At 41.1% G+C, this 25,423-nt stretch overlaps 1 protein-coding gene across 1 annotated transcript in view; it reads left to right on the top strand.

The window, feature by feature from the left end:
- Nucleotides 1–4,247: 4,247 nt before the first annotated feature.
- meis1a (Meis homeobox 1 a) overlaps nucleotides 4,248–25,423 on the top strand; it is a 34,542-nt gene continuing 13,366 nt past the window's right edge. The window contains exons 1-8 of the mRNA XM_076091957.1: nucleotides 4,248–4,378; nucleotides 7,279–7,520; nucleotides 10,007–10,148; nucleotides 10,981–11,031; nucleotides 11,141–11,191; nucleotides 12,052–12,198; nucleotides 14,398–14,509; nucleotides 20,178–20,323. Coding sequence (XP_075948072.1) covers nucleotides 4,367–4,378; nucleotides 7,279–7,520; nucleotides 10,007–10,148; nucleotides 10,981–11,031; nucleotides 11,141–11,191; nucleotides 12,052–12,198; nucleotides 14,398–14,509; nucleotides 20,178–20,323 — 903 coding nt within the window. The 5' untranslated portion in view covers nucleotides 4,248–4,366. The remainder of the gene's footprint in view (nucleotides 4,379–7,278; nucleotides 7,521–10,006; nucleotides 10,149–10,980; nucleotides 11,032–11,140; nucleotides 11,192–12,051; nucleotides 12,199–14,397; nucleotides 14,510–20,177; nucleotides 20,324–25,423) is intronic.

Below are 25,423 nucleotides of genomic sequence, written 5' to 3'. Positions count from 1 at the left end.
ATGCTCTTCTTCTTCTGTCACATTTAAAAACTACTGTGTTTAAGTGACACCTTGTGGCAGAGTCATGCTACTGCAGCTACACTTCACATCTGCTCCACAGCTGTTGTCTCTACAATATTCTAGTGTTTGATGTTTATTTGGTGAAGAAGTGGTAGACGTGACTCTCCGTGCGTTTTATATTTCTTAGACCTTATTTAATGGTGTCTTTTTTCTTTTGGTCTCACTTTATTTGGACAGTCCAGTGCAGATACTCATCGACCTGTCCCGTGATTTTAATGTGTCACTCATAAGATCTACTGATCTTCGGGTGATATTCAGTCAAAGCTACGTGTCTGAACCCTTAGAAACAGGGTCGGGGTCGAGATCTGCAGCATTTCAGAAATCACGGTGATTCATGTTTATTTCGATATATTTCAATGGTGACAAGTTTGGCATTTTCAAACCACTAATTTAATCCACATTTCCAATGTCAGTCCATATTTCTTCATATCTTTGCCAAATTACTATTAAAAGCAGAACTTCTGTCTCAACGTTGACTCCAAAACTTACCTCGAAAACATACGTCGTCCTGCTGCATCCAGCTGCTAAACTGATGTGGAGTTACTCTGTGCCTCCTCGGGAACTTTACCACGATGTCTGTCTCATCATTAGCATCACACTACGTTTGCATGTTTCTCTTTTTAAATATATAACATAACAAACAAAAGCTTGATGAAGTGGATCAACTGTAGATAGATGTTACCTTGATGTACATGTTTTTAGAACTCTTTGTGTTGTTTTATTATTGCAAGTATTTATGAGTTGGTTATTGGATTAAGTCTACACATCCAAGTTATATGTACAGTCCATTCAAATAACATTTCGCATAGTTTACTGTAAGGAAACATTCAATGAGATAAAATGAAGCCGGCGCTCTATTCAATATAAAGCAATATTTAGAATAAATGATCTTCCTGGGTTCCAGCGTGGGCTTTCTGTCAGTGTACACTAGAGAAACACTAAAACTACACAATAAAAGTAAGAGAACATTTCTACCCAATACCAAGTAATTATTTAATTATTATTCTGCAATCACATCACAGTGTGACTCAATGAGCCCACAGTGACACTGGGCCTCAGCTACACCAAAAATGGTACATTCATATTTTATGTGTATGAGCTTCTTGGACGATGCATTTAATAATTATTTTACTGTAACATCAGAATCAGAAACTTGTTTTATTGCCAAGTTTGCACATACAGAGAATTTGTCTTGGTGGGTTTGGTGCATTAATAACAGTACAAAGAGGCATGACATAGGATAGAAAAATATAAGAAAGAAGTAAAGTTATCTGTTTTTAAAGTGGAAGAGCTGCACAGGAATGTGCAAAAAGAATGTGCACGAGGATGTGCAGAAGTTCACAGCGTAACGAGAATATGTGCATGCAGGGAGATTGTAAAGATGAGTGTTAATGTTACGCATAATGTCATCAGGATGATGATGCACAATAACATATACGATTAATGCAGCACATCTGAATAAAAGTAGTACAGATTTAATAACACTCGGACTTCTTGGACATCTATGAGAGAGATGTTTTGGTGCTGAGGGGCTGCAGTACGCGTATCAAGCCACCAGGTGTCGCTGTGTTTTCTGCATTTGAAGCCACAAAGCTTCAGATCTGTTATTAAAAACAGAAGGAGAAACATCAGTATTGATTCATTTAAAGTGTCATTACTCCATGAAGGAAGGATACTGTTGCATTAAAGGAATACTCCAGTGATTTAGTATTGTACATTCATAAAGTTGGGGGACATGAGAGGCAGATTAGGTTAGTTTCTTGCATGAATCAACAAACATAAATGACTGGGTGTTTGTTCTGCAACACTTTTAGAATCTGCATCTGACATTTTATGTTGTTTATTCTGTGCACACGACATATATTACCTATAAGACCATCCAGGGAGCGGGATCCCTCCTCTAGCTCTTACTGAGGTTTTCTTTCATTTTATTCCCTGTTAACGTTTTTAATCATATGAATGGAGGGTTTAAGGACAGAGGATGTTATTGAAAAGCTTCTTGCTAAAGTTCTGACATCCGGCTTTATAAAGGAATAAACTAGACTAGAGGACACTAAAAATAAAAAACAGTGGACTTTCAATCACATTCTGATTTACAGGTTTCTTCACAGGCTGTTGTTTCAGATGAGGATGAAACCTGCAAGTCACAGGAAGTAAAAGATGTCCAGATACATTCTAGATTGTGTAGCAACACAAGTACTTATAGATAAAATGATACAGGGATTAAAATAAGGAACTTTTATTATCTTTAAGACTTTAGCTTCAGATCATCAGAGAAACCCCGTCAATGCACCAGTTGACTTTTTGCAACCCACAATGTGTTAGAACGTGACGCCAAACATGTTTTAAAATAATGTCTATAACAAATCACTCACCGCCGAGCTCTTTACTGCTGTGTGTTTATGATACTAAATACCATCTTTACAATAACTTTAATATGCTCTATTGTTTTAAGCTCATACCTTTATCCTGTAAAATTATTTTATTTAAAAAGAAAGAAAAAAGGGACTTAAAGGGTCATTTTAATGGTGTTTCAGGTAATTTATGTTTCATTTGTTCAGATTTGAGATTGTCTTTAAGGTTTCCTTCTTATTTGAACTTTACGTTTGACTGTAATATTTGTAGATCTCTGCTCGGTTATTACAGGTTGTTGGTTACAGCTCATGTTTGGTAAATGTTAAGTTGCTTTCTTGCTCAGGATCGCTGTAGTTTACAGCTGCAGTACGTTTTAAATCACCTCCTGGTCCATCTTTTAATATGATTAATAATAGAGAGCGAGCGCTCTGGCTGGTGTTGACACGTTACAAACACTAGATGGGGCACGAGCACAAGAGTTCAGCAGTCTGTGCAAACAAAGTGAACAGCAGTTTGTTTTCTTTCCCACATTTAAACTTTTATTTTAAAACTTTTAAACATTATTCCTTTCTTAAACAGATTTATCTTCTTTATTTAGAACAAGTGCAGTCGATTCTTAGACTTAGACTTTAGGCTCTATCTGAATATTCTAGTATTATTTTATCAAAATATATCTGCCTCAATAATGAAATTCCACTGTCAATCATTTAAAAAGTGTTTCAGTTCCATAAATCATTATGTGTTTCGCATTTAAAAGGAAAATCAAAAGTGCAAAAATATATTTGTCAAATAAGATATTATTGTTATTATGCATTTGATATGTATCTATTTACTGCAGACAGTTTATTCTATACTTTTAACTCGGGGCCATATTAACCTTTGCATGCGGCCCCTGATGTGCCGGGGGTCCCGGTTGACCCCCATTTCTCCCATGCACTCATTGTTTATGCACCATGTAAACATAACATAAACTAAAGTAACAAAGGCCACAAAACTGGATTCTAACTCGGGGCCCCTCTGCAAAATGAGGTCCTCAATCTTATGTAATACTGCAGGTGTCTCCTCTGGGCCCCTCTCATTTCAGACAGTTTTAATAACACATTTGCGGTTCATCAAATAACCACAGAAACACTGCCACATTGTAAACCAGAAGTCTTCGGGCCCCTGAAGCTTTTTCTTTTTACTTTGAAGTTTTATTCCATCGTTGTGTTAAAGTTCCACCTTAACATAAAATCGACATTCCAAAGTTATTTCTGTAGTCGCAATGAATTCCTAAGTTGTCATAATTTTTGTCTCCCCAATAACAACGTGGAGTGGAGACATATTTGTCCCCTCACATTCCCTTCATCCAGTGCACCTCGCGGTTGCGCGCCTTGGAACGTCTCGTGGTAGCTGCGGGGACGCGCAGGGAGCCTCTGCTCCTTTAAGTGGGGAAAATAAACTATTCACTCTCGTCCCTCCCCTCACACCCCGACGGCCTGCTCTGAGGAAGGAGGAAGCCGCTGCGATGGGGATTTGAACGCACCTCCGCGCAGAAGACAGCGCCGCACGGCCCGGCTCAGAGCGCAGCGGGCGGGTCCGCCTCACTTTGTCTCCCCCCCGGTTTGGATGTAACCTGATCGGATTTGGCCTGCTGACTGAGCGGTTGGTTGGGTGGTCGGTGGTCGGTTGTTGCTTGGAGCTGGAGGCCGGGAATAGGACAGCGTCTGCCCCGGGCTCGTGCTTCTGGTGGCGGAGTGTCACCGTCAGTCGGTCGGTTGGTCGGTTCCCGTGGAGAGCTGAGCGGAGCTTGCAGAGACCTGCTGCTGCTCTCTGTGTGTTTGTGCGTTTCTCTTCGCGGCTGGACTCAGTTACACACGGGATTAAGTGATTAACGCTCCGGTACCGGGGAGTTGGATGTGTGTTTTGCCCCGCAGGAGTCACCTGGAGTCCGGGCGGAGAGACGGGGCCGATGGCGCAACGGGTGCGTAAAAATCCACTTTTTAATTCGAGCGCAGAGAGATGATGAGAGAGAGGACGGTGCTTCTTCAGCGGCTCGAGTTTGATGATCAATAAACTGAGTTTGGATTTGTGGAGAACAGTGAACCACTTTTCTTTAAATTGACACAAAACTGAGACGAAACTAGATTTAAACTATTCAACTAATAAATACATTAACCCTATTTGGAAACTTATATTAACGTTGTTTGTTAAAGCTAAATTATATTTACCATTTCAATTTCACGAACTAATGATTCAAACTTTCTCTAGTGCGTAATAATAATCAATTTAACTTAATTCAATGGTTGTCTTTTTGAAAGATTTGTTCCAACCAATATGACACAGTACATATTAATAGAAAGACGCCTTTATGTGTTCGTACATTTATTTAAAAATAAAAACATTCATGGACACTTTTCTAAAACTGAAACTTTTTTCAAATGAATAATAAAAGTGAAACACTAACTGAGCTTTAATTTAATTAGATTCACTTCACACTCAGAGAGAACTAAAGGCAAACTTATAAACAGAAAATATTTTATGGATCTAAATTAATTTATTTTGGATAATAAAAGTTGCTGTGATTTGTAGAAATACATGTTGTACAATATATTTGTTCCTTTTGGAGTTTGTGCCTCAGTTTTGATTTATGAGAAAAGTTTTAAAATGAACGAATCATTTAATTTCACCAACAAAATTTATGAGCATTGCAACCTTTTTTTTTAAATCAAACTAAAAACATGTTTTAACAGACTTTAGAGGAAACACTTCACCTCTATTTACTCATATACACACATTGTGTTGCACGTGCAGCGGACTGTTTGTTAGCGGTTCAGTCGGTGTGTGTGTCGGCCATTTGTGCTTCAGCGGCGGAGATTATAAAGAAATAAAACTCTTATTATATTTGTTTCACGGCTGATTAAATCTGCCCAACCGGAGCTGATGAACACAAACGGTTCAATCAAGTGTTTTTTAACAGGAAAACATTTCTAATATTAGAACTTTAGTTCACGCAGGCGGCTGTTTGTCGAGGTCAAAGTTTAAACTGCGTTTTGTTGATCAGTGATCAGTGATCGCTCGAATCCGATCACATGCACACAGAGACATAAAGACACACAGTGAGAGCTTCTGCTCAACTTTTTGATCATAAAAAGTTCTTTATAACGTAAAATATCTGACTTCTTATGTTTCCTAACTCACGTATCACAGCGGAAACCTGTTGCTGCAGATCTTAAATCAGGAAAATAAACTAAAAATAAGGAAACAAACGGCACCACGAGAGATGTTTTCAACAAAGAAGAACTCATAAGAATAATACATTATTTAAACATTTGCCTTTTTAGCATTGGAAGTTAAAAAGAGCAGTGATTATCTAAATATATCAGGTTCTTTACAGGAATACAACTAAAACCATGTTTTTTTTAATTTAGAAATTATAATTGTTCTTTTTAAAATTGCTTTTTTTTGTTGTTGCTTTTGGAGATTAAACATTTTACAGTCTTTTTTAAAATAGTGTCAATTAAAAACACATAAAGACCCAGAAAACACACCCTTTAAAAGAGAAACAAAGTGATAAACTTTAGTTGCTTCAATTAAAAAGCAAACTGACTTCTGTTGAAATAAGATCATTTTTATAGGTAATATGTATATTGTATTGCAAAGTTTAAACTTGTTTTGATTTACTACAAAACCAAAGAATGTGTACATGTACATATTTAATAGGCATAAACATTTTAGAACAATTCCTGTTTTCTTTCTAAAAAATAAAATAGATTTCTGTCCGTTAAGTCTTTAAAGTTTATAAAGTTTTTGAGAAAATCTACAAGTTTACGGACAACTTGACTATAATTCAAAATGAATAACACACATTTCAGTCTGACAGAAACATTATACCTCTTATAAATATCAGAGACTATTTTGTTTTAGCTTGATGGTGTTTTTACATTCGACTGCATCAAGTTTTAAAGTGTTCATGTTATTTTGTCCACCCCTTCACAGAGAATCCCCAGTGCAGAGACACTATTGTTTGAAGTGTCAGGCGTTTTTGTTTTTTTCAAAAGCAGAAGTTAAGACGGGATTTCTATTATGTTTATCTGAAAATGTAATTGGTGTTTTAAAAGTTAAAAAAGTCTTTCACAGTAAATACACCAGGGGTGGACATAATAACAGGAACACCTGCACAGTGCCAACTAATTAAATATTCCAGTTTAGCTTTTCAGAGACGTTTTAATTAATAATGTTAATATGTCTGTATTTAATATGTGGAAAAGTTCAAGAGGTTTCAGGATGTTTTTTATTTTGAAAAGTCAACATACTGAATTACTTACTTTTAAATTGTTATAACGGCATACTAATGTGAATTATGATTGTGACTGGATGTTTAAACGTTTTGAATGCATATTCTTTATCACATGAGAGTAAATAGACAAGAGGGTGGACATAATAACAGGAACACCTGTAGCCCTGGTTGTTTTTTTGCACACTGTTTGTGAGAGTCCTTGAATATTCTTTCTGGTCACTTTTGGGGTTTTGTTCTATTAAATTATATTATATTGTTGTTAGAAGTATTTTTTTCTTTCACATAAATGGAAAAAACACCTCATTCTCCTTTTAAGAAGAAGAGTCTGGCCCTTTTTTTTAGCGACAAAATTGGTGAAACTAGCGTTTCTTTTTTTTATTAACAGATTTTTGTGTCTGTCAGTTTGTGACATTTCATCGTGTTTCTGAGATAATCCGTTAAACGTCTAAACTCTGCACACAGTTTGTTTCAACACATTTATCGTTCAAATGTATCTGCGTTTCGACCTCCGCTGAGGTCAGCGAACAGCTCCTACATGAGGACTCAGGAGGTCAGAGGTCACCCATCTCTTATCTGTGTTTCAGTATGAAGACTTGGCCCACTACGGGCTGGAGGGCGTGGGTGGGGTGTATGGAGACCCACACCACCATCACCACCACCACGCCGCCCGCTCTCTGCAGGCCGTGCACCTAGCTGCTGCCGCCGCCGCCGCCGCTGCTGCTGGTCCATACCCTCCACACCAGTACGCCCAGTCCACCCACACCAGCAGCAGCATTGGCGCCACAGCTGGGGACGCCGTCAAGAGGGACAAAGACTCCATTTATGGGTATGATGAGTTTACTCACACTGTGGGGAAAAAGACCGGACTGATGAGGACAAAAACGGCTCTTTCAGAACAGTTTTCTTCTTCTGTGAAAACAGTTTCTTGGTGTAGCTTCCTGTTTGATTCATCTGTTTAACTTCTCACTGTTTGGGACTGAGCTACTCGCTGTTCCATTCCAGGCCGAGCTGAGCCAGACCAACATTATCTCTGTATGGGTGTGTGTGTGTGTGTGTGTGATGAAGTGAGGCCTGCTGCTTGTTTGAGGTCAACACAGAAACAGACGGCGGAAGAAGTTTACTTGAGTAAAAGTAGCAGCACTTCAGTATTAAAGAAAACTTCACTTCAAGTAAAAGTCCTGCATTCAAAACGCTACTTCAGTAAAAATACGAGTTTGAGCATCAAAAGTAAAAGTTCTCATGATGCAGAAAAGTGACTCGTGTCGGTAAGCGAGGTGGAGCCATTTTAAATGTTTATAGGGAAATGAATGTGTAGAAATGCATAATATATGATCACAGTTATTATATATGATCATTATATATGTTTATAGGCCTGAGAAAACAAGAACGTTTCTGGCTTATATCTAACTGGAGATAGAGTTTTTATAGATCGCAGCTCATCAGACAACTAACAGCACCTTCACCAGCTCCTCGTCTTATTCTGGCTTATTCCCAAAACCTGAGAAATATACAGTAGTGCCTTAAAAAAACAATAAGAGGATTTATAAATGGAGTCATTTAAGTAATGGAGTAATGTGTTGCTGCTTTCTTGATAATCTAATTGTAGGTTTTGTATATAACTTTATCTGAAAACGTTAACAGCTGTTCAATGAATGTAAGGAACTGTGGTTAAAAAGTATATTATTTCCATCTAAAATGTATTGGAATAGAAGTATAAAATTGACCATGAAATAAATAGGTAGTTTTTTACAGTACATAAGAACAATACTTGAGTAAATACTTACATAAATTAATTAATAAATTAACTGATTCATTTCTTTATTAATTCATTCATTGTTTTGTCTATAAAATGACAAATACTGAAAAAAGCTAATTCCCAAGCTCATAAGGTGTTACAGTATATTAAGGTCGCTCGTTGTTCTGGCCAACAGCCCGTAAAGCTGAAGATATTCAGTTTATTATCACATATGATGGATGAAAGCAGCAAAGCCTCACATTTGAGACATTTCAAGTTAAAACAAATAGCTGAAACGCCGATAGATATTTGGGTCCAGCTCTACTGTCTGCGTTCACAGGGACACAATAACCAGATTATGGCCAATAATCAGATTACTTCATTTAAGCCTGTCTTTGTTACAGGGCTAAGTCTGCTCTCGCTCCCTCCATGTTTTATTGTAGCTTCACCTCAAACCAGAACTTGTTTGGAGTTCCTCAGGGATCGATTCTGGGGTCTTTTCATCGTAAAACTACCATTAACCGCGTCATGGCATCTCCTTTCATTTTAAAGCTAATGACAATCAACTGTATATTTTTCATAAAACATTTTGACCTCAGCATCAACACAAGACCGGATGCATAAATCTGAATGTAAATTATATTACTGAAGTTAAATTGAAACATGTTTATACTTTATACAATACTTTAGTATTGTTTTAACCAACTTCTAACTAGTCCTTAATTTAAAAAACAACACAAACGTATAATGCATGCTTTTATTTTCCTGTTTAGATTATGGGAACATTGTTTTCAGCTTTTAGTTTCTGAGCAGACTCGTATCACAATAAACAAATGAGATTGACTTACTGGAGTCAGCGTCACCTTCTAAATGTGGAAACTTACTTTCTACTGAAATGTAACTAAGTCTGGTTATTTTTAACTCATCATTGAGTTTCCTTTTGCTTGATTTTAATAATATAGACACGGTAAATATATCTATTTTAAACTTGTGTGCTTTAACAAAGCGGTTTGTCCGAGTTAGCGGGACAGTATATTAAACCTGCCTGTGCATCAGCAGCACCTGCTTTGTGCTTCATTACAGATCCAAGTTGTGCTTCCTCCCCGATTTTTCTTTAAAACGTTTTCTCACTTCCTACCGGTGGTACCGTGCAGATAGTTTTGGTTTTATTTGTCAAGGTTTTGAGATTTCTTCATCCGCCCCAAAACAATGTTTGTTTCTCCACTGATTGGAAGTACTGAAGAAGTAGTCCCTTTGAAAAGTATAGACCTTGTGTTTTGTGGATTATGCAGAGTAAGCAAGGACACCGTAAAGAAGTATAATCATTTTTATGTTTTATACAAACACAGGTCCATTGCTTTCATTGTATGGGGGTGAAAGAAATTTAAGGGATTTTAATTTTGTCCTTTTTATTTGTTTATAGAAGTCTTTAAAGATTATTATTCTGAATCTTGGCGCCACTTGAACGTTTCTGGGAGAGTTTGAGGCAGCAGGAAACTGACCCCCTTCCCTCTCTCTCTCTCTCTCTCTCTCTCTCTCTCTCTCTCTCTCTCTCTCTCTCTCTCTCTCTCTCTCAGACATCCTTTATTCCCTCTGCTCGCACTGATTTTTGAAAAATGTGAATTGGCGACCTGCACGCCGAGAGAGAGCGGCGTGGCCGGAGGAGACGTCTGCTCCTCGGACTCCTTCAACGAGGACATCGCCGTCTTCTCCAAACAGGTACAGAAACACACATTTCATCCACATCTCGGAGTTATTACAGAACAGATCTGCAGGATCAGAAGGGGCCAGGGCCGGATTAATCCTTGAAGGGGGGCCCCTGGGCCTAAATGAGCTGTGGGCCCCCAATGACACCCCTATTATCCCACTTTCTGTGCATTGTGTCTTTATTAGTCCGTGATGAAAGTGCTCATTTTGTTCACTTAACAAACACTAGAAACGGTGTGTATACACTGCACTACGATTAAATAAACCGTCAGGGACGCGGGAGAAAAGAAATGACGTTTGCAGAAAGCGTGAAAGCTCCGCAAGCGCTTTCGCGGTGCTCGGTTATTTTTGTAACTAGGTGCCAGCTGAAGAAAGCAAATAACTTAAATTAGGAAGTCAAATAATTTACTGTTAACATGTCTGCGGATTTTAGAAAGACGGCCAATTTTTTTTTTAAATAATTTAAAAAAAGGAGATCTTAAAAATCTACATTTGAGTAAATATATTGCCGTCCAAATCAAAGTGTTTACAGAATGTTCAACCTTCGTTTCGTTATACTATATTTGTTGTTTAAATTGTTTGACTCGAATATTTTGATATGAGTTCACAGTTGATTAAAAAGTTGCATGTTTGGTCTGTGGAGGTTTATTTTTATGGATTTTTTTCCGGTAACACTCTGGTCATTTTTTGTTCTCGCGTTTCGGAGAATAGCGTGTTGAGCATCGTAGCTCAGGCACCATCTGTGGAGGCCAGGGCCACAGAATAAACAGGCCTTAAGGGTCCGGGGCCGCAGGGCAGCGGACTGTGTTGTTTAATGACTATAATACTTGTTTTCTGTGTCTAGATCCGATCAGAAAGGCCTTTATTTTCATCAAATCCAGAGCTGGATAATTTGGTGAGATATTATTCTGAAACTAAACCGTTATGATTGTAAATACTATTATCTTATGAAAGTGTTTATTTTGGTCTCATTTGTGTATTATTGTCTTTTGTTTCTTTTGCAGATGGTACAGTCGATACAAGTGCTGCGCTTCCACCTCCTGGAGCTGGAGAAGGTCAGATTCTCTCAGATCTCAGAACGTCTGTTGTCGAATATAAACTAATGAGATTAACGCTGCAAAGATGTTCACTGTGCTGCTAATCCAAGTTTAATCCTGAACAAGAAACAGTCATTTAAAATGATTCCGATGTCACTGTTATGTTCCTAGAATTTCAATATCTTTATCTAGTTATAGACCTACGTGCAGTACTCGGATACTTTACTTAAGTAGAAGCATAAATACCACAGTTCTACTATACTCTATTTTAAGTAAAGGTCCTGGATTAAAAATGTTCCTTAAGTAAAAGTACAAGTATCGTCAACAATATCTACTTAAAGTATCAAAAGTCAAAGTATTCACCTACATAATGGCTTCTCTTAGAGTGTTTTATTATTATGGAATATCACTTATGAGTACATGCAATATCCGTGTAATGTTGTAGTTTGTCAATGTAGAGCCAATTATAGATACTTTGTGTACTACTAGTACTATACTACAATACTGCATCATATGATTTTAGTATATCATATGTTTTTATGAAAGCAGTAAGTTTTGAATAAATGTAGTGGAGTGAAAAGTACACAATTCCCCTTTGAAATGCACCTGAAGTAGAAGTATAAAGTAGCATGAAATGGAAAAGGTAAAGTACAAGTATGTCAAATTTGTACTTAAGTACAGTACTTGTAAAATATATAATAAACAGACAGTACATTTATTACATATATACAGTATATATATACATATATATTTTTTTTTTAAACTATTTTGGTCTCTTATGGAACTACAGCTACTGAGACTCTTGTAATGACGGAAAGTGTTTTTGAAATGCCTGACTGTGTTAAGATGTTTAATCTTAGTGTACGTTTTATTTCCAGGTTCATGAGCTTTGTGATAACTTCTGTCATCGATACATCAGCTGTCTGAAAGGGAAAATGCCGATCGATCTGGTTATGGACGACAAGGACGGCAACAAATCGGACAGCGAGGACTTCATCAGGTCCTCGGGGAACAACGTGGATCAGGTGAGCTCACCGTCACTTCCTGGAAACTGATACGCTCCTAAATATCTTCACAGTGTCACGTCATAAGGATTAAAAGTTGTTAGGACTTACAAATATAAAGTGTGCAGCAGTGTAATCTGGTTGTACTCTCGTGTCACTTTTGGTTGCAAAAAACAAGATGGCGACGGCCAAAATGGCGAACTCACGGCTTCAAAACGGCACTCCTCAAACCAATGGATGACATCACGGTGAATACGTCCACTTCTCATATACAGTCTATGGTGAAGCCCAGATAATTGGAGCACATCCTCCAGTCACCCTTCTTTTGGGGGTGGGGGGGGGGGGGGGGGGGGACTACTGCCCTGCTCTGTCAGGCACTGTTCCCAAACTCAACGCGACATTGAAGAGGTTTGTCGGCTAAGACGGCCAACCAATGTCCAGAGCCTTCAGCCTCTCAGGCTGAATCTCGTCCACCTCTGGCGCCTTGCTGCCGAGCTTCTTAACGACCACAGAGACCTCTGGGATATGATGCCTCCTCCTCAGAGGACGTGTTGGTCCAGTTCAGGAGTTCCTCCTTGACAATATCCTCAGCCCAGGTCGGCAGTACTCATCCTCGCCTGAGCCAAGCCCTGCTTTCCCTTCTGACGGCTTACCGGAACTTCCTTGAGGCCAAACAAAAGTCCTTCTCCGTACTTTCCCCAAACTCCTCCCACACCCGGATTTTTGCTTTGGCAACCACCGACGCCGCAGCTCTCCTGCCCGAAACTAACACAGGAGTCCAATAACTCAGGTTCAGATCGGGCAGACCGTTCTTCTCCATCTTTATCCTGTTTGACTGGAGTCAAGCTTTGAGAAGACCATATTAATTGTATGTTTTGTATGTTAATAAATTACAATAGTCGTCCAAATCCCTGTTCATTTAATTATATATTCACTTAAAGGTATGTCACATAGCCTCACGGCACACACACACCTAAGCCACGCCCTTAGCTGCCAGTAGCTCCTTTGTCATTTGTCCATGGAATGGATGCCGATTGTAACATTTCCCACTGAAGACACAAGCCACATCTTAGTCGGTGTTAGTGGCCCGACACTCAGCAACTTGTAGCCGCTTAGTGGCGACCCTCTGGTTCTCCAGGAGGAACTCTAACAGCTTACAGCTTACAGCCGCCCGGCTCCTCTCAGCCTGGACAGCTCAGACAATGAGTCCGGCCCCTCTACAGGAGTTTGGTTCCAGACCCAGTGTTTTGCATAAAGGCGAGCCCAAATATATCCAGTTGTTCCCGCTCCACCTCCTGCCACGAGCTCTGGTTGCTCAGAGAGGTGACTCACGTTCCACACCTTTGAGTTGAGTTAAGACTGTTTTGTCAAACTATATTATTCCATTTTTTGGCTGCAATCTAAGCAGCTCTGCAGGGTTTATTTAACAAAACTGAGATGTTGAAATCCCCCAAAAAAGGGAAAATGGAATATGAGCAGAGTGTGTTCATCTGTCTGACAGCAGGTAACACACACACACACACACACACACACACACACACACACACACACACACACACACACACACACACACACACACACACACACACACACACACACACACACACACACACACACTGATCCTTTTTCTTTTCTTCTCTCTGACTCGTGAAGGCTTCTCTCTCTTAAGCGAGAATAATAGCGGTGAAAAGTCAGGTTGTGTCTGTTTTCCGAGCCAGCAGAGCAGGTTTTAAATCAGCTCCCAGCAGCCACTTGTCAGGCCTTTTAACCCTTTAATCACCCAGAAGTGTGAACTCCTGCGGCTTAGTGTCGGATGATCAGCAGCTCCAAAGCTCTGGTTTCATTTTCAAGTGCCTCCTTTTTCGGTTGGATGATACACTGATAATCCTTCTTGTTGTTGTTTTTAAGTCTCCGTCTTTGTGACTGCAGAGCCCTCGTAGATGAGGTGTTTCCGCAGGGATCACCTGTCAATCAAACAGAGTGGGTGGGACAATGATGCTCTAAAGTTTGTTCAGGTTTGACTTTCTGTGGGTGGCGCTGAGTCTGAGCCCCAAAGAGATATCTACTGAATGTCTTTGCAAACTATATCATAAAAATCATTGTTAATAATACTATTTACATGGTTTTGACTTACAAATTTTTTTAAAAACTTTTTTACCATTTTTAGTCTTACTGTAAATGTCTCACTGCTTGTCGTCCTGTGTCTTTTCCTCCCTGCAGAGCTCATGGAGCAGAGATCACGACGACGCGGCATCGATCCGGTCGGCCGGGACGCCGGGACCGTCCAGCGGTGGACACACGTCCTACAGCGGAGACAACAGCAGCGAACACGGTGAGAATACTGACGGAGCTCCACATCCACGATCCGTGTTTGCACGTCTTTATGTTTTACAAATACCACACTGTGAAAATACTCCACTACAATTCAATGTCCTGCATTCAAGATGTTTTTAACTCCTTTATATCCTGTTGTCTAGTTTAATCTACATCAATGCATCATATTCTATAAGATCATCACGTGTTTGTAGCGTCTCTGTCCTGTGAGAACCTCGTATCTCTAGAAAGAACAAACAACCTGTTTTCAGCTTTGTTATGAAGCATCTTCCAGCTGATCCAAGAGTCTTTTTAAAGAGTTTATTAATCTGAAGAAGTAGGAGGATTTTATCAACACATGAAGGAACATTTCATCCTTCAGTTCATCACAAACATTCAACATCAACACATCTGGAGATACGAGGTGTTCACTGGACAGGAAGGAGATGAAGAACTGTAACTAAAGCTGTCAGACAAATGCAGTAAAAAGTACAATATTTACCTCTGAGATGTAGTGGAGTAGAAATGTAAAGATCCATAAAATAGTACCTCTAATATGTACTTGCATGTACTTGTGTGTGTGAGAGAGAGAGAGAGAGAGAGAGAGAGTTTGTAAAGGGTGAAAGAGGTTTTCCGACATGTTAAACCTGTCGTGAGTTTGAAAATAAAGGGAGACGGTAGAGAGAAAGAGGGAGTGAGAGAGTGATGAAGGCTGACAGACGATGTGAGCAACGAGCCGAGCTGGAAGAAAGAGAGCTTTATGTCCCAGAACACACACACACACACACACACACACACACACACACACACACACACACACACACACACACACACACACACACACACACACAGGGGGAAATAGAAATAACACAGCATGCAGTGAACACACTCAAACGGGCATTAACAGAATTCATATATGTTCAGATTTTACAGTGTAAATACACAAAAAGTATACTATGTATAAGTAAATATGCAGTACACAAAGTATACAGTGCTGTATATGAAGACATGGACACAAGCGTTTCACAAAATATGTTTCCATCTACTTTTACTTCAATTTGGTTTAGAAAATGCCTCAATATTCCCCAAATGTCTTTATGCTCAGCTGAGAGTTACAGGTTTTAGAAAATATCTTGATCTGCTGTCTTCAAAATATTCACACATATCAGTAATTGAACAGAAACCTATGTACATACAGTTATGATAGAATAAAACACTAAATGCAGTTCCATTTTTAAACACACACACACAGCTCTGGCTCCATGCTGCTGGTCTCAGTCCAGCCGGTTCTGTTAGAATGCATCTGTTAGCGGGCCAACTGAAACAGGTCCTGTGGTTTCTCTATCTGCTGCCCACATTTACAGGTTCACACCGCTGTGGGGGCGAGTCTGACCTTCAACAAACAGGCCGAGTTTGATTCAATAGGAGATTTGTTAATCAAGCGTTTACAGTCCCAACACACATCAGCCTTAATAGTGAGATAGACTTTGGCTGGGGGTTTTTTTCACGCTGGTTTCTGTTTCACAAGCTTCCTAATGTTTTTTCTCATTAAGGATTTCTTTCATCTGTCGTTCTGCAGAAATGTTCCTGTGGTGTTCTGCTTGTTCTATGAGTAATGAGGATCTGCTGCTTTATTGGACAGTAACATCTGAATGCCATTTCAAATCAAAGACTGCTGTTATTTTGTGAACTTTCAACAACTCTGTTGGGGTTTTTGACACAAAGCCTATGGTGCTAATGGAAGTTGTAGTTGTTGAATGCTGATGGCGGCACGATGGCGGTTCCAGAGATGGTGAAGTCAGTCGGTCGGTTGGTTGGTCGACCATTTTGGTCATTCTAGACCCTCAGAGGATGAATCCCTTCTTATCTAGCGCCACCGTAAGGTTTGTTTTCTTTTTAGTGAATAGTCTTGATAACTGTTTGAATGATTGCCATAACATTTCGTCCAGTTATTTATGCTGCCAAGAATAAATCCCACCGACTTTGACGATCCGCTGACTTTTATGTGAAATATCTAGACATCTACTAGATGCACGGTGATCCCCTGACTATTTATCTTACCACCAGGTTGACTAATGTGGTTTTGGATGGATTGCAATGAAATGTTGTTCACACATTCATGTCGATGGTTTTGCACGTTACCGCAGTCTTGAGAAGGAAGGGGGGATCGGAGGGGGGTTCTGCTGGTTGCAAATTGCAACCACACCGCTGGATGCAACTACATCCACTCTGGTCCTTTAGCTATATTTGAACCATTGTAGAAGTGAAAATGATGGTGACAGCATAATTATTGATCAACCTGTTCATTGTAGTTTCCATCAGATCTTGCAGAACTACTGTACTGTAAACAGCTTGCTTGTTGGATATAAAGCTGTGGTTGCGTGTTTTGGGGATAACCAAAGCTACAAGAGTTTGATCCACTGTCACACCTCCACTTGGAAAGCAAATCTGCTTCATCAGACGGTTCCCTCTGACTGGACGTATCAGCAGCCAGACCTCAAGCTGCTTCAGCTCTCTCTCTCTCTGTTGGCTGGTAGATATTTAAGCATCACTTACACACAGCCAGCTCCCCGGTTGACCTCCGCAACGGAGCCAAATGTGGTGAATAAGAGATTTCTTTGACGTTACTGAAAAACCTCAGTTCGGCAGGACTTCAAATGACATCTGCTAACTCAGGAGCCAAAGCCAAACTCTCCAGCATTTTTGGCCGCAGTGCTCAGTGTTAATTTGCCATCCTGGGGAACATAAACAGAGAAACATGTCCTCAGCATAGACGACCATAATGCTGTCACTTTGAATGGGCTTCCTCTGTCATTGAAGAGAGAGAGGAATATACACTTGTTTGCTTTCTATCCATAAGATGAGGGGATTTCAATCTCATGTCTGTATGTTAAGCCTACAGCTAACCAGATTCTGTCCAAAATTCAAAGATATACCTAACAACACCTCTGAAGCTCCCTGATGCACACCCTGTTTCTTGTTGTTTCTTCTTCTTTATTGCTTTTTCGGGGTTTCTTTTACCGTGGTGTTTCCTGGTTTGAGCTCCTAGTTCCAACATAGATACAACTTTATGTTACATACAGTTGTGTTTTAAACAATGGTGCACAGAGCCAGCTCCATAAAGCTCCATTTTTTTTTTTCCGATTTGTTGTGGAAGAACTTGTTGAACCTCAACCCCACCTAACACATTGGGGATGAACTGGAACACTGTTAGCCCAACCTGATCACGCAACATCAGTGTTGGACCTCACTGATGCTCTCTTGCAGCCATATTCAAACATCTGGTTTAACAGCTGGAACCGGACGAGTGCAGGCTTTAATCCATGGTCCAGTGTCCACATACTTTTGGCTGTATTGTGTATTTAGCGCCAGTCCAACCTCCTATACGTCTTTAAATTCTCCCAGCAGGACACGTTGAGTTTCATCTCGGTCCGTCTCAGTGTTTTTATTCCATGTCTGACCTCAGCAGTGAGGTCACCTTCATTAGAGCGTTGGATTGGCTTCTAGTCATCTGACCCCTCCCACCGTCAGCAGAAGAGAAATGGTCCATAGTGGAAAATAAAGACTCTACTTCTCTCTCCCTCTCCAGTGAGCGTACTTCCAACAGACCGCGGATAATAAAGTTTAGTACAAACAGTTCTTAAAGAGCGCAGCGATGGAGGAGGCAAGTCGGCACGACCGGACTGCTTCATGTGTTTGTTTCTCTTTATCTCACACGTGCAGAAAGAGATTCATCATCTTCATCATGTTCATCATGTTCATCATCTTCATCATGCAAGCAGGACGACTGTTTGGCAAACTTTTTTTTTTCTATTGGCATGGCGTTTGATGAAGTTTAGGTGGAATGAAACATCATATGGTGAAATATTTGGTCAGTTTAATTTCTAAAAAGACACTCGCACATGAAGCTACAGCTACATTGTCTCGTCAGTTGTTCTGCATCCTATTGGCCGTGGCCGTCACACAGCAGAGATAAAGACGACATTGGTCCTGATTTTAATGCTTCTAGAATACTTCTCTATGGTTTGAAATACCGCATTTGTCTCCAGACATTATAATATTATGGTGTTATTACCATACACCTGTGTTTTTGAACACATTTTTCTAATTTTGCATCAAAAAATCTAAGCAGAAACGCCAGACGTAAAGAAAATTAATACAATATTAATCTTGGCTGAGTTTGGAAATGTGCGTTTTAGGCTTCCAGGTGTGAAGTTATTAGTGCTCGATTTAATAAGTCATATTGTCATATTCTATTGGATATTTTCACATTCAAATTGGAAACGCGGACTAATTCACATTTCGTTATGCAGGAAATTCATCAATTTGCTTAAAATTCGTGCAACATTTGAATGGAAACATAACTTATGTGGAGGTGTGAGAATTATTGAGAGCATTGATGGCCGGTTATGTTCATTTCACTTCTTCTCATCACTTCTTTGTGTCTTTGCCCGTCATCTGTGCCCCCACATGGCCCACCGTGCCCCCACATGGCCCACCGTGCCCCCACAGGGCCCACCGTGCAGCTTTCACTGAATTGTCCTCCATCATTTTCTTTCCTTCTTTTCATCACCCACAATCTTCGTCCCCCTCTCCTTTTAATCCACAGGTTGTTGTGAAGCCGAGTTGTCACAAACCATTAGCAGGTTGGGTGGGACCGCTCTGTCTTTGGCTCTCTAAGGAGAGAGGGGGAGTGCGGGTGGAGTGTAAATCAGCCTCGGGGAGCTTGCGGTTCAGCCTAATGAGGCTGAGAGCTTGTTTATGGAGTTACGCATCATTTTTATGATTATTTCCACCTTTTCAGGCTCTGCTGCGCGGCAGAGTTCTGCCTCTGTTCGGGCGGAGGGAGGCCCAGGTCCGCCGCTGACTCTGAGCAGGGCGGCAGGACCTGGATCTCCTGCTGCAGGTTGCCAGGGACTGTCGCCCTAACCTTGGTCCGGCGCTGTTAAAAAACACTGAGGAGAAAATGAGCCTCATTAAACGGGCACAGAAAGTGCAATAAAACACCGGCCTGGCAGCTCTTAGTGGGTTTTCAGTTGAAATGCGGCATTATGTGTCACGATCCAAAACCTGCGGGGGAGGGTTACGAAGCAGGGCAGGCCGGCGTTACTACAGGGTCACCAGTTTGAATCCAACTGGGGAAAAATAAATCTGTGCAGGGAAAGTACACGAGTAAAGGCATGTGTTTGCTCGGCGCCTTTTAATGGGCAGAAAAGTGCTGAGAGGCCTCGTGTGCACCGGGCGAAGTGTGCTAATGTTAGCTAGCTGGCTGTGTAGCAGCGCTTTGCAACCACAGGAAAATATGGTAAATATATACACTTAAACCTCCCAGGAATATTCAGTTCATGGCCAATGTGCTCGTTGTTGTGAAAACAGTGAGTTTCTTTGTGTATTTAATGTGTTTTTATACTTAAAGAGTATATTTTCTTTGTGTTTTTCCAGAGGAAATCAAGCGATTGTGTTTTGTTTGTCTGTCATGTGAAGGAGGTGTGTTCAAACTAACATTGGGTGTTGGATTGCTTTTTAAAGGCTAGTTTTTAACATGAGATTTAGGTCGGGGCGAAGTTGTTGACGTTAATCAGATGTGCACCAACCAGCCCCGACATGTTTGGTATATTTGGAAACATCTGTCTCTTGCCGTGACTGTAAAATAACATTTATTTTTCTTCCTTCCGTGTGTCGATCAGGCGACTGCCTGGATAACGGCGTGGCTTCTCCCAGCACAGGGGACGACGACGACCCCGACAGAGACAAACTGCACAACAAGAAAAGAGGCATCTTCCCCAAAGTGGCCACCAACATCCTGAGAGCCTGGCTCTTTCAACACCTGACGGTAAGTGGCCTTTTAGTGGCATTTTCTTACCATTTTTCAAATGAGAGCAAGACAATGTCCACTTGGTCGGCAACGTGTTCTCACAGCTTGGACCGCTTGACCGCCAAAAATATTGGCGACTTGTACACCTGCCGTGTTGAGGTGTGTTCACAACAGTTGACTAGTTTAAAGGTTCCCAGGTGTAGAGAGAGTCTGGCTCTACCGTCTCGCTATAAACACTTAATCAGCACTCGTGGCTGTTTTCGGAGGAGCGAACCCGTGACCTCCCACTTCTGTGCTGAGATTTCTGTCCATTTGAAGTTGTGTTGACCTTCTCACCCCCTACTGTTCTGCCCTGCTTTCCCACCTGCTCACAACCCGGGGACGTTCTCAGTTTGGGGTGATGACCTTTGACCTATGCTGTGGTTCAGGTATTTTACCTGTGGGCTCTTCAGAAGCGTCCCGACGGGAAGAAAGCAGAGCTGTGAATTTATACAATTATATCAGCTCTGATCGACTTAAACTTCAGGGTTTGGTGGCGAGAACCAGTTTAGAATTACAGCTTGTTTCTAATATTTATAGGACTGAAATAAGGGTCTTGGGCACAGACGTGCAAAAGGCCTCATCGCCTCTCTTACATTTTATAGTTGTTTAGCCTCTTTTTGTTGTTGTTTTGGTATTTTTGTAGTCCTTTCTTTGTCTGTCGTTGTTTTGTGTCGCTTTGTGGTTGTTTTTCCTCTTTAAATAGTTTCTTTGTCTCTTTGCAGCTGTTTTACATATCTTTGTAGTCATGTTGTGTCTCTTTGTGGTTGTTTTGAGTCTTTTTGTAGTTGTTTTTTGTCTCTCTTTGGTCATTTTGTGTCTCTTTGTAATAATTTTTTGTAGTTGCTTTGTGTCTCTTTGTTGTTGCATTGTCTCTTTGTAGATATGTTGTGTCTCTTTGTGGTTGTTCTGTCCGTTTTCATTGTTGTTGTGAGTTTCTTTCTTTTTGCAGTTTTACAGCTCTCTGTAACTTTTTTCTTCTTTGTGGTTAATTTGTACCTTTTTTCTCTTTCGTATTGATTTTTTTGTCTCTTTTTAGTTGAACTGCATTTACATTTTTATCTAAAGCGCTTTACAGTTTGCCACTCGTTCATCAGTACACCGGCCTAACCAATCAGGAGTGACCTGGTTTCAGTTTCAAAAGGAGGAATATGAACTGGACATTTTCCTTTCAAGAATAACCAGGGTTATTTGTAAATGAAGAAATATTTGATGTGATCAACTTCACTCAAGATTTGACTTTCTTTTTTGACAAAATAAAACTCATTTTATTAGAATCATGAAAAGGTGTCCAACATGATGGCTAAACTGAGTGAAATCTGTGAGGTTTTTGGCTCAATTTACACCAAGTACAACAGCCTCATTACCAATAAATAATGAATGACAAAGAGCCACAGCAAATATTTACAGCTGTCAACGCCAAAGGTAAACATCCACGATGTCAATACTTTATCATCATTACCAACAAAACACATAAGCAGCTGTTGTGTTCACGCTTTACAGCCCATTAGTATGACAAACAAGCTCATTTTGCTAATTTGGATTATTATGTAACTGTGAAAGCCCAGGTTTGTCTGCTCGGGTTTAGACGGGGTGTGTCCAAAGGATTAGAACAAGAGTCACTCTCACCAGAGTTATATTAATATCTTTCTGTTTATCAGCATGAAACATAAACCAATTATTAATCATTCTGAAAGTGAGAACGTAAGAACCTCTAAAAGGAAAAATTACTTTTTACGAGCGTGAAACTGAAATGAATTGTCCAGTAAAAGTGGGAGGACCGGCTCAGTGCTGAAAGTCCCAGCAGTGACTGACTCATAGTTTTGGCTGAGGCCAGCAAAACAACCAAACACCGCCGCCTCCTCCTCCTCCCCATCTCCCCCTGCCTGCCTCCAAACATGGAGAGGCTAAATCGGTTCCTTCTCGACGGGGGTCTTGGCCGCCGCCAGGACTTTTAGCTGAACCTGGAGGACAGCGAGTCCTGCAGCAGATGGGAGGTGAGAGGAACGGCGGGAGGGGGAGGGAACACTGGTACCTGAGGGAGGGAGGGAGGGAGAAAAGGCGCTAGCTGTTGGAGGTTAAGGTTGAATGAAGGGCTGCAGTACGTTCAATGCAGGAAACAAAACACCAAAGCAGAGAAAATAATGACACAACATGGAGGCAGGTTTGAAACAAGAGGTATTAAAGAGACACACTTCACTTCTCAGAGACTCTGAGGACTGGAAAACCAGCAGCTGATTTTATTTATCTGTTTAACTTTAAGAAAAGGGAAAAATCTCCTCACACATTTTGTCCACTGTCATATTATGATGGGTATGATGAACGTTTGCTTGTTAACATCACTTATACATACAGTTAGATTCTGGGTGAATTAATCAGCAGCAGGTCAATACGTCATTTCCGTCTCGGAAAAGTAATAATTTCTTCTTTAGAAAAAATCTATAAAACTTTGACGTGTCAAAAGGTGACTGATATTGCAATGAGTGTGAATCATCATACGTTAAAAAGCATTCAACAACATCCACATAACATCTTCAGACTGTCCAGAAGGAACTCACATTCTGTGTTGATTGTGGCGGTCCCTGTGGACGTACGTGGTAGTGTTTCAGAGCGCCAGAGTCCCGTTAGGGAATTTTTTTCTAATTTTACTGCGGCAGGGTCCGACAGTCGGACCCGCTCAGTCCTGGTTCTGGTTCTCCCGTGCCTCCCTTCCCTCCAGCGGGCCTAGCATTGTGGCCTGGGCCTCCGGAAGCTTGGTGTCGCTGTTCGCTCTCCACCTCCCCCCCGGAGCTTTCGACTGCAGGTCGAAGGCTGCAGAGGAGTCGGATCTGGGTCCGTCAGCGGTTGGCTGGTCGCTGCTGGAGTCTGAGCTGGTGAACCAGCGGTGATTTCATCTGATTTTACCAGAACCCGACCGGGTGGCATCGTTGACGAGCTTAAAGTATAATATAGTCGTCTCTCTCATAACCAGTTAAACGTTTCTCACAGTAACTTTAAGAGCATTTTGATGCTTGTACATCTGTAGTGGAGTAAAATTAGGAATGTCTGACTTTTCATAGTTTTTTTTTTTTTTTTTTTTTACAGTGCAGAAATGCAGTAATACTCATTTCAATAGTGTGTGTGTGTGTGTGTGTGTGTGTGTGTGTGTGTGTGTGTGTGTGTGTGTGTGTGTGTGTGTGTGTGTGTGTGTGTGTGTGTGTGTGTGTGTGTGTGTGTGTGTGTGTGTGTGTGTGTGTGTGTGTGTGTGTGTGTGTGTGTGTGTGTGTGTGTGTGTGTGTGTGTGTGTGTGTGTGTGTGTGTGTGTGTGTGTGTGTGTGTGTGTGTACGCACTTCTAGAAGAGCATTATAACTCTTTTGAACTGACGGCCTGTTTTTGATAAGTTCTGCAGTCGGACTCTTTATTATCGGCCCGCTTTAATCCTGATGGACCTGGTTAACGTGGCTACACAGAGTGGTAATGGAAACGTTAGGGGAAGCAACATGTGGAAAATGTCCGATTCAGGAGAGATCATTGAGAGATAAGTTTATCCTGATCCTTCCTGAATCTTTGTGTCTCAGGCCTCGCAGTAGCAACACTGCTGACGTGTGCGTGTGTGTGTATGCGTGTGCATTTGTGAAGTCGTACACAAACTCCAGCAGCCTTCTCTGAGCCACAGCTCATAAATGCCGAGCCACAAACCGACATGCTGTTTACACACACACACACACACACACTTCCTGCTTTTTCCCATTTTTATTTCATGTAAAAGTGCAAAAAAGCAAATGGAAAGCATCCTCCCTGTTAATGTAATTAGTTTGTAATTTACCTCCCTCTCGCTCACATATGTTGTTTGCCTCCTTAAAGGACTTCTTTATAAACCCGCATCACAAACAGGTGGTGGAAGCTTTGTGTGTACGCGACCATTTGTTTACAGTCGCCCCAACTCATTAAAGAGCTGCTTTGGCTTACAAATTACACATGTGACTCCATCAAAACAGCTGGAAAGACTTTGCACGTCCAAGTGCTTCTCAGCACGACGACGACGACGGAGAAGCAGAAATTAGAGAGAAAAAAAACCCAAAAACGATGGTGTCGGTATGAAGAGACGAGAGAAAATGACTCCCAAACTTCAAAGCGAGCGCCACAATTACAGAGTCTTCACTCCGCTCGCCTGTCGGCCGGCTGAGGAATGGGCCTCCTGAGCCGGGCGGGACTGATGAGTTAGCAGGAAGCCCCGGCGCTGACCTCGCAGACCCCCTGCCCTCCATCCATCAGGGGTCAGAGGGCACCGGGACACCTCCATCCATCCATCCATCAGCAGCTGTTTACAGACGCAGAGCTGCAGATGTGGGTGATGGCGAGGCCACGGCGACCCACAGGCACCAACACGTGTTCAGCCGCCTGCCGCCACCCCGCTATATAACCCCCCCCCCCCCCCACCATGGAAATCCACCATCACATCACAGTCTCTGTCCATCATCGTGTTCTTATGTTGGCCAACCTGTCCTCCATCGCTACCACAGAATCATCTGATCACTAAACCTGGCGGTGATTGTGTTTACGCACTCCTCCAAACTTAAAGACCCAAATAATTAAAATGTGATTTCTGCGATCTACTGCCGCTTCGTCTCTCTTTCAGTGTCTTTTTATTGCTCAACAAATTTGGAAGTAATCAGCAAAAAAAATAGCAAGAATGAAAATCTGAATGTTTTTTTTCAGAGCTGGCTCCGCCGTGTATCCTGTGTTACTTCAGAGGATTTTCCGTGCACGTCTTAATTACAAAAGAATGCGAGACATCTGAAAGTTGCGTGTTAAGCCCATCAACAGTCGGAGCAGAATGCCGAGATAGTAAAATCAGTGGACTCGACTATGGCAGAAAATCTAAAAGGGAAACTAATCAAGCTTGTTGGCGCTGAAGCTTTTTCTGCTGTTCTGGTGTCAGCCGGGGATGACTCGGGCTCGATCTGCCCACTAGTGGATCCAATTTTTTATTGCATTTTTATTAGCAGTTAAAAGGCCTCGCATGGATGAAGTAAATCTGTGCAAATCTTTCATATAGAGTTCAAGCTTGGTGAACCTCGATGAACACATTTGTGCTG

This window comes from Anarhichas minor, unplaced genomic scaffold (genome assembly GCF_050575085.1).
Source record: "Anarhichas minor isolate MPS153535 unplaced genomic scaffold, ASM5057508v1 ptg000014l, whole genome shotgun sequence".
Classification (NCBI taxonomy): Eukaryota; Metazoa; Chordata; class Actinopteri; order Perciformes; family Anarhichadidae; genus Anarhichas; species Anarhichas minor.
This window is presented reverse-complemented; position numbering and strand designations above follow the sequence as displayed.